This window comes from Leptonychotes weddellii, chromosome 7, assembly GCF_054177405.1.
Source record: "Leptonychotes weddellii isolate Sample4059 chromosome 7, ASM5417740v2, whole genome shotgun sequence".
NCBI lineage: Eukaryota > Metazoa > Chordata > Mammalia > Carnivora > Phocidae > Leptonychotes > Leptonychotes weddellii.
In genome coordinates, this window is record NC_138375.1 from 7539506 (window position 1) to 7556551 (window position 17046).

The following is a 17046-nucleotide window of genomic DNA, read 5'->3' on the forward strand; positions in this document are numbered from 1 at the left end:
GTGAGTTCTAGGACACAAAGTGTCTGGGTCACACACATCGCGCTCTGTGTTCGTCAGGCGATTCTGGGAAAAACTTCCTAATGTACGTAGCTGCCTTCCGATCAATCACCCTAACATGCACAAAGCTGCAGCCTTTGGAGGAAATGTTTCATTTATGCCACACATAACAGGAAAACTGGTACGGGGGCCACCCCTAACCCATCAGTGACAAAGGCCGTCCTTTGTGCTTAACACAGGGCCTCAGTGTTGTCAGGGAAATGAGATAAGCATGTACATCTATTCTATTTATGTTTATTTTTTGTCTGAAAAAAACCCAAACAAAATGAATTAAGCTTTAGCGCTATTTACTATGTGGCTGTTCTGCTTGTCTGTCTCGGGGCCTCACGGTCCTCAGGGCTCCGGAGGAAGGAGCAGGGGCACCTCCCACGTGCCCTGTGCCCCTTCAGCTGCTTCTAATGTCTTCCAATATACGGGACACATTTGTTAACAGGGTAACGAATTCAATTCTCTCGTTTCAGCCTCGATACATCCATGCACCCAGAACTGTGCTCAAATGTATTAGGAATGAATTTAACCTAACTTTTACAAAATGGACTTAACGTGATGGCTTAAAAAGATCCTCACAAAAGAACTCCAGGGGCAGAACTCCTACCCAACAAGCCCAAGTGGAGAGTAATAACAGAGAAGGGCTCACCCTTCTCCTAGTGTAAGTGCCTCGGGAACCACGTTACAGACACCAACGATCTAATCAGATGTGACAAGATGTGGCCCTCCCCCACAAACTCTGATATCACCAAGAAGGCCATTAGAAATTTAGATTTACATCCTGATTCACTAATGAGAAAGCTCACTTCAAGGGTATTTGGACCTTGAGATATTAGCTAATGTTAATACGAAGTCACAATGATTAGCAAGACATTGAACATACTGCTTATTTATCTAATACACGAATATTCATTTTGGATCCAGTCTATAATTTATATAACAGTAGCACAGTACCCATGTATAAATTTAAAAATGAATATACACATACTGGGGGTGCAGGCCCAAAACAATTTTTAAATTGATGGGTTGTGTGACCAACGTTTGGGGCCCACGTCCCTGGTACAGAGAAAAGAGACATTCGCCCTGCCATCGTCATGCTTAATAAATTATTATGCTGCCGTTATTGTTGGTATGTCCATGAAGCTGGGCACTGTCAATTGATGCCTGGTGGCATGAGGTGCTGTTGCTTACTATGGGTTGAACTGTGCCCCCCTAAAATTTCTAAGTTAAAGTCCTGACTCTCAGTACCCCAAAATGTGACCTTATTTGGAAATGAGGTTATTGCAGGTGTAATTAGTTAAAATGACTAGGATGGGTCCCTAATCCAATAGGACTGGTGTCCTCACAAAAGGGGGGGAAGCTGGGGGAATGCCACATGAAGATCACAGTCCTGCTGCCACCAGCTAAGGAACTACCAGGTGCTGGGAGAGGCCTGGAATAGATCCGTCCCTACTGGTTCCAAGGGGGCACGGCCCTGCTGGTGCCTTCCTCTCGAACGTCTGGCCTCTAGAACTGTGAGAGAATGTTTCTGTTTGTGGTACCTCGTTCGGGGAGCCATAGGACATGAACACACTGCTTCTTACAGGAGGCAGCCAGCCCATAGGCGTTCTGCCTGCTCTAACCTGGGAGACGTGAGCGTGGGCTCTTCCGAGCCTCCATGGAGGGAGGGCGAGAAGAGGGCGGACATCAGGACAGGTTGCAGTCTGCAGGGATGTGGGGACCGGCCCCTGCTCCGCCAGCTTTCTGCTGCCCAAGCCGCCACCGGCAGAACGATCGCTTTCATCCCTCCCTTGCTGGTGTGCAAATGTGAGCCCTTCATCAATGCCCCATGCTGCCTGCAGGCTGAGAACACTGATCTACGAGTCTCATGTGGGTAAACCTGACAGAGAGAGGTGGCCGACGGCGCCTAGAGTCTCCCCCATTTTCCTTACCAAGACAGTCAGGGCCCTTCCCCGCTGTTCCCGCCACCATGACTTCGTGCCTCTCAGGCTTTCTATTCTAGGCTCTCACGGTGCCTTCAGAACTGGCTCTCCCTGGCGGAGGCATCTATCCGTAAGCAGGTGACAACCACTTAGCCTGTTCCCAAGGACATTCCATGTCATTTGATGCCCCACCACATCAACACTCGGCCTTGGGTCCAGGGCAGGGGTCTGTGGCCCACTGCACCCCAGCATCCGGGTGATGGGCCCCGCCCACCAACACAGGGCACTGGGACCAGAATAGGTGTTGGTAGCTGGTGGGCACTCAGCACCCCTAGCCTACTGGCATCTCCACACATCTCAGGGAAAAGGACACATCCCTTCTAAAAGGCGGCTGGCAACTAGCCTGAATAGAAAAGATGATCTTGGAAAGTAAGGATGATGTTGAAATTGGTTCATCACATGGTTTTACTGAAGTTCAAGCACAGAGATAATGGCTTACAGAAAAAAAAAGGTATATAGATTGTGCCATCTCTTAACTCCAGAGTTTTAAATTTTTATTTGTTTTTTTTTTTTTTAAAGATTTTCTTTATTTATTTGACAGACAGAGAGAGTACAAGCAGGGGGAGCAGGAGAGGGAGAAGCAGCCTCCCTGCTGAGCAGGGAGCCCAACGTGGGGCTCGATCCCAGGACCGTGGGATCACGACCTGAGCCGAAGGCAGACGCCCAACCGACTGAGCCACCCAGGCACCCCTTAAATTTTTATTTCTTAAGAATTCACTTCAAGTGAGAGAACCATTAAACATGGCCACAGGTTGTCATTTGGCATCTGTTGGGACTGAATTGCTTTCCCCCAAAAGGATAAGTAAAATCCTAACCCCAGTACTTCAGAATTGACCTTTCTAGGAAATAGGGTTTTTCTAGAAGTAATTTAATTAAAATGAAATCAGTAGGGTAAGCCCTGATCCAATGACTGATATCCCTACAAAAAGGGGCATCTTGGACACAGAGACAGATATACGCAGAGAGAAGATGATGTCAACAGACACAGGGACAGCACCGTGGAGACAGATTGAGGTGAGTCATCTACGAGCCAAGGATCGCCAGCCATCCACCAGAAGCCCGGAGGGAGCGTGGAATGGGTCCTCCCTCATAGCCTTGGGGGAACCAACCTTGGTGACGCCTCAGTCTTGGACTTTCAGCCTCCAGAACGGTGATGCACTACATTTGAATTATTTTAGCCACCCAGTTTGTGCTATTTGTCATGGTGGCCCTATAATAATACAGCAACCATTCAGCAGTAGCTGTTTCAGGCCAGGGTTATCGGTGAATGCTGAAAGTAGCAGGTGCAGTTCTGACGAGAAGCAGGTGCACGCGGCAGGTCTGTGGTGGTCCACAGACATGCGCAGAGCAACGAGAAATTGGTCACTGATGTGCAGGTTCCCACAGGAGGTCAAACAAGATGGTGTTCTGCTTTATTTCAGCTTTTATACTGCAACAAGTGTCCTTTCATGGTCTCCACTGTAAAGATACTCCTTGTTTAATAAATAAAGATACTGGGGGAGAAACTTGGAGACCACGCAAATACCTGTTTCTCCTGACTTTCACCCACTCTTCACAGCATCCATCAGTGGATCTTGTCTGCAACAGTTACTGAGCTGTTTGCCTGTTGGTGATATTCTATTTCTCTCTCTCTTTTTTAAAGATTTTATTTATTTGAGAGAGAGAGAGAACAAGTGGGGGGAAAGGGCAGAGGGAGAGAGAGAAGCAGATTCCCCGCTGAGCAGGGAGCCTGATGTAGGGCTTGATCCCAGGACCCCGAGATCATGACCTGAGCTGAAGGCAGATGCTTAACCGCCTGAGCCATCCAGGTGCCCCTCTAATTCTCTCTTTTATCAATTATTAATTACAATTCTTTTTAAAGAAAGATTTTATTTTTATTTATTTGACACAGAGAGAGTGAGAGAGAGAACACAAGCAGACGGAGTGGCAGAGGGAGAGGGAGAAGCAGACTTCCCGTGGAGCAGGGAGCCCGATGTGGGGCTCCATCCCAGGACCCCAGGATCATGACCTGAGCTGAAGGCAGACGCTTAGCCAACAGAGCCACCCAGGTGCCCCTATTAATTAAAATTCTTCTGCAAAGAGCTGTCCCTTCTCCTCATTCATACATTCAATTACTTATATCAGAATGCACTCATGAATGTTTATTTTACTCTATGGGTTATAATCCAATACTATCATTTTGTTGCAAATTGCTCCAGCTTTGGCCATTAGGAGCTCGTTTGGGTTGGCTTCTGTGTTGTTCTGACAAGCCCCATCCTTTATAGCACACTTCCTCATGTTCAGCACTACAAGGTGTTCCAGGCTCATCTAGGACTTTCCTGCCCTGGCCCTGGAATTTGCCACTTCTGCAAGGAACCCTGGTTCCCTTGAAGTGGGGGTTGGGGGTGGGGAGGGAAGTGTTTAGGAACAAAGATCTGGGCTCTAGGGCTGCTCATGGTTACATGGGTGTCGGTCCTCATGGCTTTAGGCTCTCTCAGTGACCACAGCAAGGGAGTACAGGTATGCGTGCCAGCCCCCCATCTACCTTTATTTCTGCACCTAGGTACACGTCTGCACGTATCTACTATCCATCTATCTGCCATTTAAAACCGAGTTCATGCAAATACCTCTGATTCTGATTCAACACCAAAAGCTCATTTCAGTCTTCCTCCTTTCTAGCTGTAAACTCTCTCTGACAGCGAGAAACTTGGCTCTCATTATCCACCACCCATTTACATATTTGTTCAACCCTACTATACACACAACGCAATTTCAGAATTGCTAACCCAAACCCCTGTAAGAAACACATCTGCTAACTGGAGTACAGCATTTTTGGACAGTTTTTGTCTTTAGTCTTAAGAGTATCCGGTCAACATACTGTTTTCCAAAATTATTTGGGTAAGTTGTTTTCTCCCCCGGTCCTTGCAACGGGTTATAGTAATCACTTGTATTACAATTAAGTTCATTCGGTACTGTTCGGAGTCCATTTTGGGTCTCTCCCACGTGCTGGATAATTTGAATTGTCTGTTTACTTCTTGGGTATGTGAGGTTCTTTTTTTTTTTTTTTTTTTAAGATTTTATTTATTTATTTGACAGAGAGAGTGAGCTAGAGAGAGAGCACAGCCAGGGGAGGAGGGAGCGGGAGGAGCAGATTCTCTGCTGAGCAGGGAACCCGATGTGGGGCTCCATCCCAGGACCCTGGGATCATGACCTGAGCTGAAGGCAGACATTTAACCGACTGAGCCACCCACGTACCCCGGCAGGTGAGGTTCTAAGTCAGAGCTGAAAAGAGCCACGCTCAAGAAGGGCTGTGCACTCTGCATCCTTGTCACCCCATCCCTATCTCCCCCTTCTTTCCACTGCTTTCCCACCAGCCCCAGTGCACACCATCTAGCAGCCACTCAGGAAAGTACTGGCTAATAATAACGAAGCCTATTCCTCTTCTTGGAGATGAAGAGCCACAGGTAACTAGCGCTCAGCTTGACAGGAATTCTTGGGTAACACTTTCAAATTTCTTGTACTTCCTTTTCTTCCTCCTTTTTAAAATGTAGCATCTCAAAACAACTTGGCAGCCTAGGAAATTATTTGTAAATATCTGGAAAATTAAGTAGCAATAATATTTGCAGGAAAAAATAATTCTGAGTAAAAGTTGTTTTTTTTTGTTTTGTCTCATAATAATGCTCTCGTTGCTCATTTTCTCTGTAATCAGGATTTGATTTTAGACTAATGAGGAAGGAAGCCACCAGAGATGAGTCAGTAAACGCAAAGCCAGTTATAAAAATCTGGGAAAGAAAGCAAAGAGTTTTGCAAATGTGGACCTAAGGAGGAAATTGGCATCTGAGACTCTACACTTATTTTTATATCCAGAGGACACTTGGATCAAAACATGAAAAATAATAAAACTTTAGGATTAGGGTAATGTGGATGGTGAAGTCACATGCCATGACATTTCCAAGAGAGTAATGAAATATTTGGCAAATTCTGCAAATAAGCAGGCCTTTTTCTATGCCCAGTCCTCCGAAACCTTGTAAAATGATAATCATACCACCTACTGACAGCAAAGCTACACAGGTAGACTCACAGGCTTGAGGAATATGGAAAAGGTTATGGGTGATCCAGAATCAACAAGTTTATTTGATAAATATTTAATTTTATTGATAAATATTTGATCTGGATTTACATTCTACACCTGTCAATATATTCTCTCTATTTTGTGTCACGTCAGGGGATTCTATAGCCTGTTAGGGGCATGAGTCTCCAAGTCAAGACAGAATCGGGGCTGAATCCTGGCCTGGCCACTAACTGGCTACATATCATTGGGCCAGATAACCTCCCTAAGCTTCGGTTTCTTCATCTCTATAATGGGCACAGTGATACCAACCTGTAGGTGGCGTGAACTTTGAACCCGATGTGAAAAACTTAGTAAGTGCCTGGTACAAACCAAGTGCTCCCTTGGTAAGCGCAGCCTCGGGGTTAACAGTGAGGACTCTGGGCTCCACTGGAATGCTGGCTCTGCCACTCATTTGCTGTGTGACCTTGGAAAAGTCACTGAACCTTTCTGAGCTGTTGAAGAGGGAGTGGTAATCTGGAATGGGGATAATAATTAATAACCAACTCTGAGGGGCGCCTGGGTGGCTCAGTTGGTTAAGCGACTGCCTTCGGCTCAGGTCATGATCCTGGAGTCCCGGGATCGAGTCCCGCATCGGGCTCCCTGCTCAGCGGGGGGTCTGCTTCCCCCTCTGCCCTCTTCCCTCTCGTGCTCTCTGTCTCTCATTCTCTCTCTCTCTCTCAAATAAATAAATAAAATCTTAAAAAAAAAAACCAAAAAAAAACCAACTCTGAAATAACGATGACAACAAATGGAGTAGGTACCAGGATCCAGTGAATTAATACGGACAGAGCACAGAGAACGGGACCAGATGTACCGCACTCTAGAATACTGTCAAGGACAGTTAGCTAGGATTATTCAGTCAGCCTACCGGATGGATGAGGAGGGCACCCTGGTGGGAGCCATTTCTTATACAAGAGTACCAGGCCTGGTGCCAAGGTCTGGAAGGAGACGTGCTGGCAGTGTTTGTCGACAGCTTCGGAGTCCTCAGGGGCTTACTCTATCTGTCAATGGCGTGTCAAGTGGTCTAACCCACAGTGGTCAAGAGCAAAGCTGAAGTCAAGAACACAGGAGCTGACACACTCGTAAGGAGCACATTACAGCAATTTGGCTGCAGGGAAAAAAACCAAACCCTTGCTCATGGGTTATGCAAACCCTACTCTGCAGTCAGCCTGCTTCAAAATTCTGGGTTCCACAGAGAACAAATCTTTGAGGTGAGTAAGATGCTAAAATCTAGAGCGCTGGGTGCTTGCTCCTTTGTCTTGCAATCATTCATCTTCTGGCATATTTATTCAAATTGCATGTCTTTGATAAAGGTTGTATTTCATCTCATGAAAAAAAATCAATAGAAAGAAAATGAGTGGGCTGTTTTGTCTTTATTTCTAAACATGCTAATAAATTATCTACTCTCACTGTACTGACACTGTGTTTCACAGGGAAACAGCTCTTTGTACCTTACTCTACTTCAAGTCACACAGAAGAGCATGTTCTATTAACTCCCCAGGCAAGGCTTTCTCTCCCACCTTCTTTCTCCCGACGGAACAACGGGATCCACAGATGGGACCTCCCAGGTTCTCTAGTGGAGGGAGTGACACAGGCCCACACCCTCTTATACTTGATACTGAGTTCAAGAATTTTCTAAAAACGGAAAGTTTCCTTATACCCTGTATGGAGGCCAAAGTCAACCTGAACTGACCCACGCCTGTAAATGTAAAGAACTTACCTCCCTTGGTGTGAATATCATACACAGATTCGGATATGATGCCCAAGGCCCTGCCATGGGCGCTGTATGGAATGTGTGCTGCTTTATTCTCATAAAACCCCCCAAAATGTCTCAATTCTGAAACAAACTGGGCCCCAAGATACAGGACTGTGGACCTCTAGGAGAGTTACAGATGCTGTTCTGTTCCAAACACAGCTGTGTGAAAAGAGCCAGTGAGAAAAGTAATTCTAGAATTTTCTCTCAACTGCCACCTTCTTTTAAAACCAGAACTTGGGGACGCCTGGGTGGCTCAGTTGGTTAAGCGACTGCCTTCGGCTCAGGTCATGATCCTGGAGTCCCGGGATCGAGTCCCGCATCAGGCTCCCTGCTTGGTGGGGAGTCTACTTCTCCCTCTGACCCTACCCTCTCTTGTGCTCTCTCAAATAAATAAATAAAAATCTTAAAAAAAAATAAAAATAAAATAAAACCAGAACTTGGGCCCAACTACCACATTGCGGATCTCATGATTTTAAACAGGCAATAACCACTCAGAAAAGACTTTGCCCCCAATTGTGTTTGTCCCTCAGGTGACCGTACCATAACTTACACCCTACAAGGTTCTACAGAAAACGCTCAGTGGTACATACATACAGGGACACACATGTCCTTTTAGGGGACGCATGCTCTCGGGAGGTACTCTTCCAGAGGGAGAAATAAATGGAATAAATAAATAAATATTTATAAATAATTATATTCATATATAATATTTATAACTCGCCCTGCGAGTTAATGGATCAGGAATTTAAACCTGGGTCCAACAGGGCGCATGGCGTGAGCAAGTTTATGGCCTCTGTGGACTTTAGTTTCCCATGCGAAAATCGGCAGACACCACCACCTACTACTCAGGGCTATTGGACTGAAACAAAATAATGCCCACTGTCCACAGAGACACAGGTTAGCTGTTTTCCACACCCACGCGGGCAAGCTCAGACAGAGGGGTATGGATATGTAAGGTGTACGCATTTGTAGTGCATGTTTACCTATGACGGGGTGGCAGGAAATGGATTTGTACGGAGGTTCTGGACCCAAACCCAGCATCAGGAGGTCCGAGGAAAACAGGGAGTAAACAAAGCTGGGGTTACCGCCAGTAGATGAGCTGTTGGGGACCAGGGGAGATGTCATTTAAGGACACCTGCGCACTCATAAGGGCATGGCCTTGCTGGTTTGGATTTGGCTGTGGAATGGAAGAGTCCAGATGTGTGTGGACAGCTTTAAATCAGTAGTTCCCTCTCTTGGCTGCAAGATGCCAGGCCCACCCCAGAGAATCAACTAGAATGGTATGTTCGAAGGTCTCAAGGTGATTTCAGTATTGTCATGGAAGACGAGGCCACTGAACACAGACGGACGGCAGGTGCTCCAGCTGCCCGGCTTCTCCCGTCGTGGGGGTGGTGGTTACAGAGCCTCGCCGATTAGGAAAGGAAAAACACACAGCGCAGGGCCTCACGAAGCGAGGGGTTATCAGAAGCCCGGAGCAGAGAACAAACGCGTTAATGTTTAACCAAGTCACGGCTGCCCGCGGAACAAGCCCGAGACCCGCCGGCAGCCGGCATTCTCACCTGGGGCTTTCCCATTCCTGGTCGTCCTTGTCTTTCTCTTCTTTGGTGTCTCCCGAATGCGGGTGTTTCTGCACGATGCGCATTCCACCAGCTTTCACTAAAATGAAAACAGAAGGGGGTGTGATCAACCTGGCAGTGGACCACGGGAACTAGCTCGAAAGCTTTCGGCAGCCCCACAGCTGCAAGCTAGTCCAGATAAACTGGCATCAACAAGGATGAACCACAGAGGTTCCTGCTCTTTCGGGGCATTCGGTAGGACGTGGCAGTGGACGCGATCTTTTACTCCAGACCCACGTAGAAACCTTCCAAGGCTGCTTGCTTTAGGTCCTTGATGCAACCGGGTCCCCCTTAGCCCCCGTCCTGTGACATTTTCTCAAACGCCGATGATGCTTTTGATGGGGTGATACAGCCCTGGGGGACACAGGACAGTCCCAGAGCCCACTCAGGCAGCAGCCAGTGACATCTGTGGTAGCCTTTCCCAAACTGTGTTGGGAAGCCTCGGTGTTGGCACGTGTTAACTTTTAAAAATGCCCTTACTGACATATAATTCATATACAGTACGAGTCACCCATGTAGAGTGCGCAATGCAACAGTTTTGAATGTACTCAGGGCTGGGTAACCGTCGCCACAGTCAGTTCAAGCCCACGGTCATGACCCCAGACAGAAACCCCAACCCCGTGAAGGGTCACTCCCCAACCCCCTCCCCCAGCTCACAGCAACCCCTCTTCCGGGCTTGCCTGTTCTGCATATCTGACCCCCTTCTTTCACGCGCATGTTTCCAAGATTTACCCAGGTGGCAGCCCGGGTCAGACCTTCATTCCTTTTTTATGGCTGAATGATATATTCTACTGCACGGACAGACCACATTTTATTTATCCCTTCATCTGTGGGTGGACACTTAGGCTGTTTCCACGTTTTGACTATCATGCATAAGGCAGCTGTGAACAACTTGTGTACAAGTTTTTATGTGGATACATGGACGTATACCTTCACTTCCTTGGGTATACACCTAGGAGTGGGAGAGCTGGGTTACACGGTAACTCTCTGTATATCCTTTTGAGGAGCTGCCAAATGGCTTTCAAAGCCACGGCACCATTTTGCATTCCAACCAGTCGGAGCGTTCCAATTTCTCCCCATGCTTGCCAACGCGTACTATTGTGTAACTTTTAAGTTATGGCCATCGCAGTGGGAGTGAAATGTTATCTTATTGTGGTTTGATGTGTGTCCTCAATGGCTAATATGTTAATACTGCTCTGCAAGAAAACAAACCAAATCCACGCCCCCCCATGCCCAAATGGGGATTCCAGGATCTCTTAGTGTGGGAAATGCGGGGTTGAACACATTAAGTGGGTTTCCTTAAGACACATTTTCTTGGCCTTTAGCATGCATTGTAAGCTTTATGAGGGGCACAGAGTGTACCATCTTTCCCAAATTCATTTGACCCCAAAACTACCCCCCCCACCCCAGTAATGCTGGTTATCATCCTTCAGGACTTTAGTGTTCCACATTAAATAGAGTTTGGGAATGCTGGCCTTATATCCAAAAAGCCAGCCTCACGTGGCTGTCACCAGCATGGGCTTTGGGGTCGGTAAGCTACAACACGTCCTCAGCTATAGGGTGTCGGACTATTTAGCCCCTCAAGCCTTGCTGCTTCATCCACAGAAAGGGGTTAAGAGCTGCATCCTAAGATCTTTAAATAAGAGAAGCTGTCGAGATGCTGAATATTTATAATAAATATAATGTTTTCTTTAAAAAAAAAAAAAAGAGAGAAGCTGTCAAACCTTTCCCCTGTATGGTGTTTGGAGATGGGGCTCTGATCACACAGACTGCCAACGTGTCAGGCCACGTCCTCTGCTGTGACAAATTTGGTTGGACCCTGCTGCATTAAGAAAAGTCCAGGACAAGTCTCCTTCTAATGCAAAAGGAGGGAGAATGTGAAAAACGCCCCCAGGCTCTCACACTTCGAGGTTATTAGTTTTCAATGTCCCAGGGAGTTTGTGGGCCCCTGCCTTCAAGAAGCTGACAGTGCCCGCTGCCTGGCCAACAGTCCCTGGCAGCAGGCTGCTGGAAGAATCCAAGGCAGAGGGCAGGTAAGAGAAAGGACTCTGTATAATGATGCATCTGCTGCCACCACTAATTCTTTTCAAGGGGACGTTCTGCTTTGGAAAGAAGGATATATAATCCTGTTTAGTAATTCTTCCAAAAATCTGCTTTTTATCCCATCTATTGATTTTTATTTCAATCATTTTATTTTCCATTTCTAGAGCTTTTATTTCCCTGTCAAATTCACCCAGTCTTTATTTGATAGGGTCTTATTCATTCTTCATGGTTTTAATTCTTTTCTATATTTAATCATTTCAGGCATACTTGTTTTGTAGTTGTACATTCGATTATTTTATGATCTGAGGTCCTTGGGAGTCTAATCCCACTGCTTGCTTTTGTCTGCTGAGTCTCTCTCTCGTTGCAGTGACTGCAGATTATGAGCTTTTCTTCAGTAAGGCTTTGTCTGTGGGGATCCTCTGGGGCCTGGGGTGCAGGCAGCCTCCCTTTGGGAAGATGCTGGACATACTACTGTCAAACCAGGAGTATAGGCACCCGGAAATCCTTTTTACGTCTGATTTCTCAGAACAGGAACTGCCAAACGGTATAAATTTGAACTCACAGCCCATGTAAAGGCAGTCCTGCGTTGACAAATTCTTAGGGAGAATTTCTTGTCCCCCCACCCTTGCTCCACAGGCTTGGCCTCTAAGCCCCCAGCTGTATGTTGTTAAATGAGACCAGTGGGGGTGGGCACTAATCCAATCTACTGGTGTCTTTATATGAGGAGGAAGAAAAACCAGGTCACTCCCTGCCTCACGTGGGCCCGAGACTCGTGCTAACAGTGCTGAATTTCAGTTTCTTCGGGTGTGGTTCCTAGGGATTTTCCTCCCTTCGGGCTCAGATTTTTTCAAAAAGAAAGAACAAAAACACCACTGCAGGTGGCTTATCAAGATATTCCAGGTTGGGTAGTAAGTCAAACCTTAAGAAATAGAAACGGAAATAAAATTCTGTAGTTATGTTAAGATAATTTTCTACTCTATTGAAATGTAAGCGTATTTTTGGCCAAAGGAGGAGGCTGGAAAAATTGTTCCCCTACATTTTTTTTTTTTTTAATTCATTTCCTCCCCATCCATCCCACCCTCAGTGCACATCCATTAGAAACTCGTCAGAGGTGCTGCTATGGGCCGAGTTGTGTCCCCGAAGCTCATGGGTTGAAACCCTCACCCCTATAACCTCAGACTGTGACTGTATTTGCAGACAGGGTGTTTAAAGACTGGATGAAGTTAAAATGAGGCTGTGAGGGCAGGTCTTGAGCCAACAGGGCTGGTGTCCTTGTAAAAAGAGGAAGAGACAGGAGGGATGCTGCCACAGAGAAGTCGAAGGAGGACGCAACAAGAAGGCAGCAGGTCTGCAGCCAAGGAGAAAGGCCTCAGAAGAAACCAGACGTGCGGGCACCCTGATCTGAGACCTCCAGCCTCTAGAACTGCGAGAACAGAAATTTCTGTGGTTTAAGCCCCCAGTCTGGGGGATTTTGTTACAGCAGCCTGAGCAGATGAATACCCATGCCTGTTTAAAAAAAGATGTCTGAATCATTTCAACTTGGCAGACATCAAACATTAAAATGATAACTCACACGTATGCTCTGTAAAGGGACTGAAGGGAAAAGGGCTGTGTCAAGGTGACATTTGAAATAATCGAGCCCAAAGCCCGGCCACCCCTCCGTTGAAGTACACACGTCAAGGCTCAGTCACCTCCCATTAGCGCTTCATTCAATTCGGTTTATAAAAACAATTAACTTCATCAATCCCTCACAGTGTGTGTGGTGATTAATGCAGCAGTAAAAGGTGGCAAGAATAGTAATAACTCAACGCCGAGACAGGTTCATTTGAACTTGCAATACTGCCAAAACGTTATGATGGCACGTATTTATTGCGATTGTTTTACCCCTGTCACGAGGACTCTTCGTTTGTGAAAAATACAAAGGCAGAGTTGTTTCTGCAGAAATCTTTGCAGAATTATTTGCAAATGGAAGTATTTTTACGAGACATTAGAAAAAACAAGGACTCGGATTGTTGGTGTAGTGGTTGTTACTCAAAGGAGAGCTCAGAACTGAGAAGAATACCAAATACTGTATTTAGTATTAGTAGAAGTGCTGTATGGACGACAGCGATGTGGGTCCTGGAGCCAGATCTCTGGGCTCGAGTCCCAGCCCCAACTGCTCGCGCGTGCGTGTACGTGTACTGTGTACGTGTCTTTCCGTGTGTGCGCGCGCACGCGTGCATGTCTGGGCACATTGCTGGCACCCTCTGTGAAGAAAGGGGGACAGCGCTCTCCCCGCCAGGGGTTCGCCGAGGACTCAATGAGTTAGCACATGTGAAAGGCCTCCCACCGGGCCCGGCACCTGGCAAGTGTTCCACTGATGTGGTCAGCTAAGCATCCCTAGGACTGTCGTCGGTACATCGCCATCTAAGTATGGAAGCTTCTGGAAAATCACAGATCCTGGGTAATGCTTCAACTTTGCTCTTCTTCACCATCACTGTGTGCAGAGCTCTTTCTCACCACTGGCCACATGACATCCCACCTTAGAGTAACCCAATGGAGTGGATCCTGAGGGGTGAAGAAGGGGAGGCCAGCAGGCCCGGAGCTGGATCTGGCCCTGGCAGCCTGTACCCTTGATCACACCCTGCAGGTCCTTCTTTGCTTGGACCTTCCAGGAAACAAGAGAGCATCACTGCTTCTCAGAGGAACACAAAGTGATGGCCCAGGGCAGGCTCTGGTTACTGTGCCACCCAGGAGACGAGACGGAGAAAGTGAGTTTGACATTCAAAGCTCTTTGCAGAGCGGCTTCCTGCCTACGGGGTAAAGGGAGGAGAGGAAGCCTCCTCTGTGGTCAGACTTCGCCAGGTAAGGAGTACTGGGGAGGCAGCTGAGGACATCTCCCCCGCCCCGGGTCTGGGAGATTAGGTGGGGACGGGACTAAGGAACAGGGTCCGTGGCAGCTCGGAGAGACAGCTCTCCAGGAGAGGGGAGGGAGAACCCGCCGGCAAGTGAAGAAGAACCTCCTGTCTGCGGGGGCTCGTGGGTCTGCGGTGGGGCTGGGTTAAGGGGAAAGTAGGGGATGAAAGTAGGGAGAGGTGCTGCCAGCTGATCTACCCCCCTCCCCCCGCCCCGAGGAGAACCTGTCCCCCCCAAGACACCTGCAGTCCTGACAGGGGCTTCCAGGTCCGTGGGCAGCGCGGGGAGCAATGGCTGGTGCTAAATAATGAGCTCTGATCAATTCCGGAGCTTGTGCCCCGGACGGTTTTCTCTCTAAAAAGCTGAGGAAGAATGAAGGCAGACGGCTATCCTGCACTTAGAATCGTAGACCAATGCGGGAAGGCCCTTAAGTGACACAGAGCAATCCAGTCACTCGTGGAGCTGAGGTTCAGACACATGACGTGATGGCTGGGGCCACAGAGCCCTGGTCAGAACTGGACAGGCCGGGCCCGCCTTCCACAGTGTCCATTCTACCACCGGGCTGGGATCCAGAGCACAGAGTGAGTGGTGACCGGCCCAGGACGGGGACCTTGCTGGACAGACTGGGCCAAAGCTGAGGAGGGGGTGCGGGCAGCCGCTTGGGGATCCTTCAGTTTAGGGAAGCTGATTGCCGAAAGTGCAGGGAAAAGGAGGATCCATCTTCCCCTCCCCCACCAAGATGTCTACGCCCTAGTCCCCTAGAACCTATGGATGTGTTGGGTTAGCCGGCAAGGGGGAGTTAAGGTTGCTACTCAGCTGACCTTAAAATAAGGAGATTCTTCTGGAAAAGGCAAAAAAAAAAAAAAAAAAAGGACTCTGCAGAACCCTCCCAGAAGGAATGAGCCATGCAGACACTTTGATTTCAGCCTGGTGGGCCCCATCTCAGACTTCTCACCTCCCGAATGATAAAATAGGAAAGTTGTGTTATTTTAAGACTCTTAAGTTTATCATGCTTTGCCTACAGCGGCCACTGGAAAGCGATGCAGTGACAGACTTAAGTCCCAGGTGTCACCATAAGCCCCCACTCCCTGTCGCCTGTGCACAGGCCATGGGATGGGGGGCCTTGGCCTCTGCACTGTTCCTTGTAGGAAGGCTCCCCGGGAAGGGAAAGAGACCCCCACTTGTTCAGCCCCACCGCTGACTTGTTCAGCCCCACCGCTGAGATTCTGGGTTGTCTGTGAACAACAGTGAGCACTACTGAACTCACTAAGGCAACTGTAACTAGTACTTTATACTTTTGATGTCACTGTAACTAACACAGTACTTGAAACAACAGTGAGTGTTCCCTATACAAATGAAAAGATTTCTGAAGTTGGGAAGGGGAAACATTCCCCAAACCACAAAAGAATGCACGGGGCATCGTCTGGAATGGAAAGAGGATGAAACCAAGTACGGAAGAATGAAGTGAAATCTAAACTATGTTTTAGAAATGCTGCGTTCCACCCTGACAGGGAGTTTTTGAAAAAAATGCAGTGACTAGAAGGGTCTTTTTTTTCTTTTTTTCTTGGCATGTCGGGAGCAAAAGCAGACTTTCCTGTGCTCTTCAACGGTTAGTCAGTGACTGGATTGAGGGCACCAGGGGTGTGCTTAGCAAATCTGTGACTGAACAGTTAATACAATAAAAGACAAATTAGTCTTCCATTGCTGGCGATAGAGTGGCCTAGATAATCTGAAAACCTTCCTGCAGGAGACGATTTAGGGAGAATTATCACCCACAACCTTTTAAATGCATCCTTAACTCATGTTTGAATGATTCATGTAACAGAGACTTGAATTATCCTCAAATGACTAAAAAAAGTAAACTGTTTTCCGTTTCACTTTAAATAAATACAATCATGTTTATATTTCCATTTGACTCAGTTCTAGAAGGGACGGAAAGTCTACTTTTCAAAGAAAACCATATGTAAAATTAGTAACGCTCAGAGCTATCACATATTAGATTTACAAGAACTTTACTGACATATGGTTTTGGCTACCCTGGGAAATGGAGGGGAACGGGGCCATCAAAATGTATTTAACAGAGAGATTTTACCCACATCACCACCACAAACTCCTGAAGATAGGCAGAAATGAGTAATAGCGTGTCTCGTAATTATGTTCTCCATGCCGCCTTGGCACCCTGGTCCTGCTATTTGATGGAACAGAACCTTGCTCGCTAATTCTAACTTTGCTAATCTGTATTTGCAATAACGCTCATAAAACAAGCCGTCTCAGCCCATTTCTCCACGGATACTTTGTAGTGGAGAGCAGTGGAGGGGGTCTCAAGTCATTAAGACTTCATTACTTTTATCGAGGGCCCAGATGACAGCGCCCTGCAGGGTGAGGCGGGGCCGCCAGCGCCTTTAGCTCGAGCTGGTATTCAAGCTGGTGGCTCCTGCCACGACAGGGAGTTATTTAGTTTCCCTCCGTCTCTCCCACTAATACAGGAGGCCTACATGTAACTAAACTTCTGTTTGTTTTTCTCTTGTTAATCCGCCATGAATTTAGAAGGGTAGAGGGCAACACCAGCATGCTGTAACACTCAGCACACGTTAGTTACTATTTCCACTACTAAGATGC

At 47.3% G+C, this 17046-nt stretch overlaps 1 protein-coding gene across 1 annotated transcript in view; it reads right to left on the reverse strand.

Annotated features, from left to right (window-relative positions):
• DAP (death associated protein) overlaps positions 1-17046 on the reverse strand; it is a 64777-nt gene that overhangs the window by 44702 nt on the left and 3029 nt on the right. The window contains exon 2 of the mRNA XM_081825890.1: positions 9433-9529. Within this exon, the coding sequence (XP_081682016.1) occupies positions 9433-9529 (97 nt within the window). The remainder of the gene's footprint in view (positions 1-9432; positions 9530-17046) is intronic.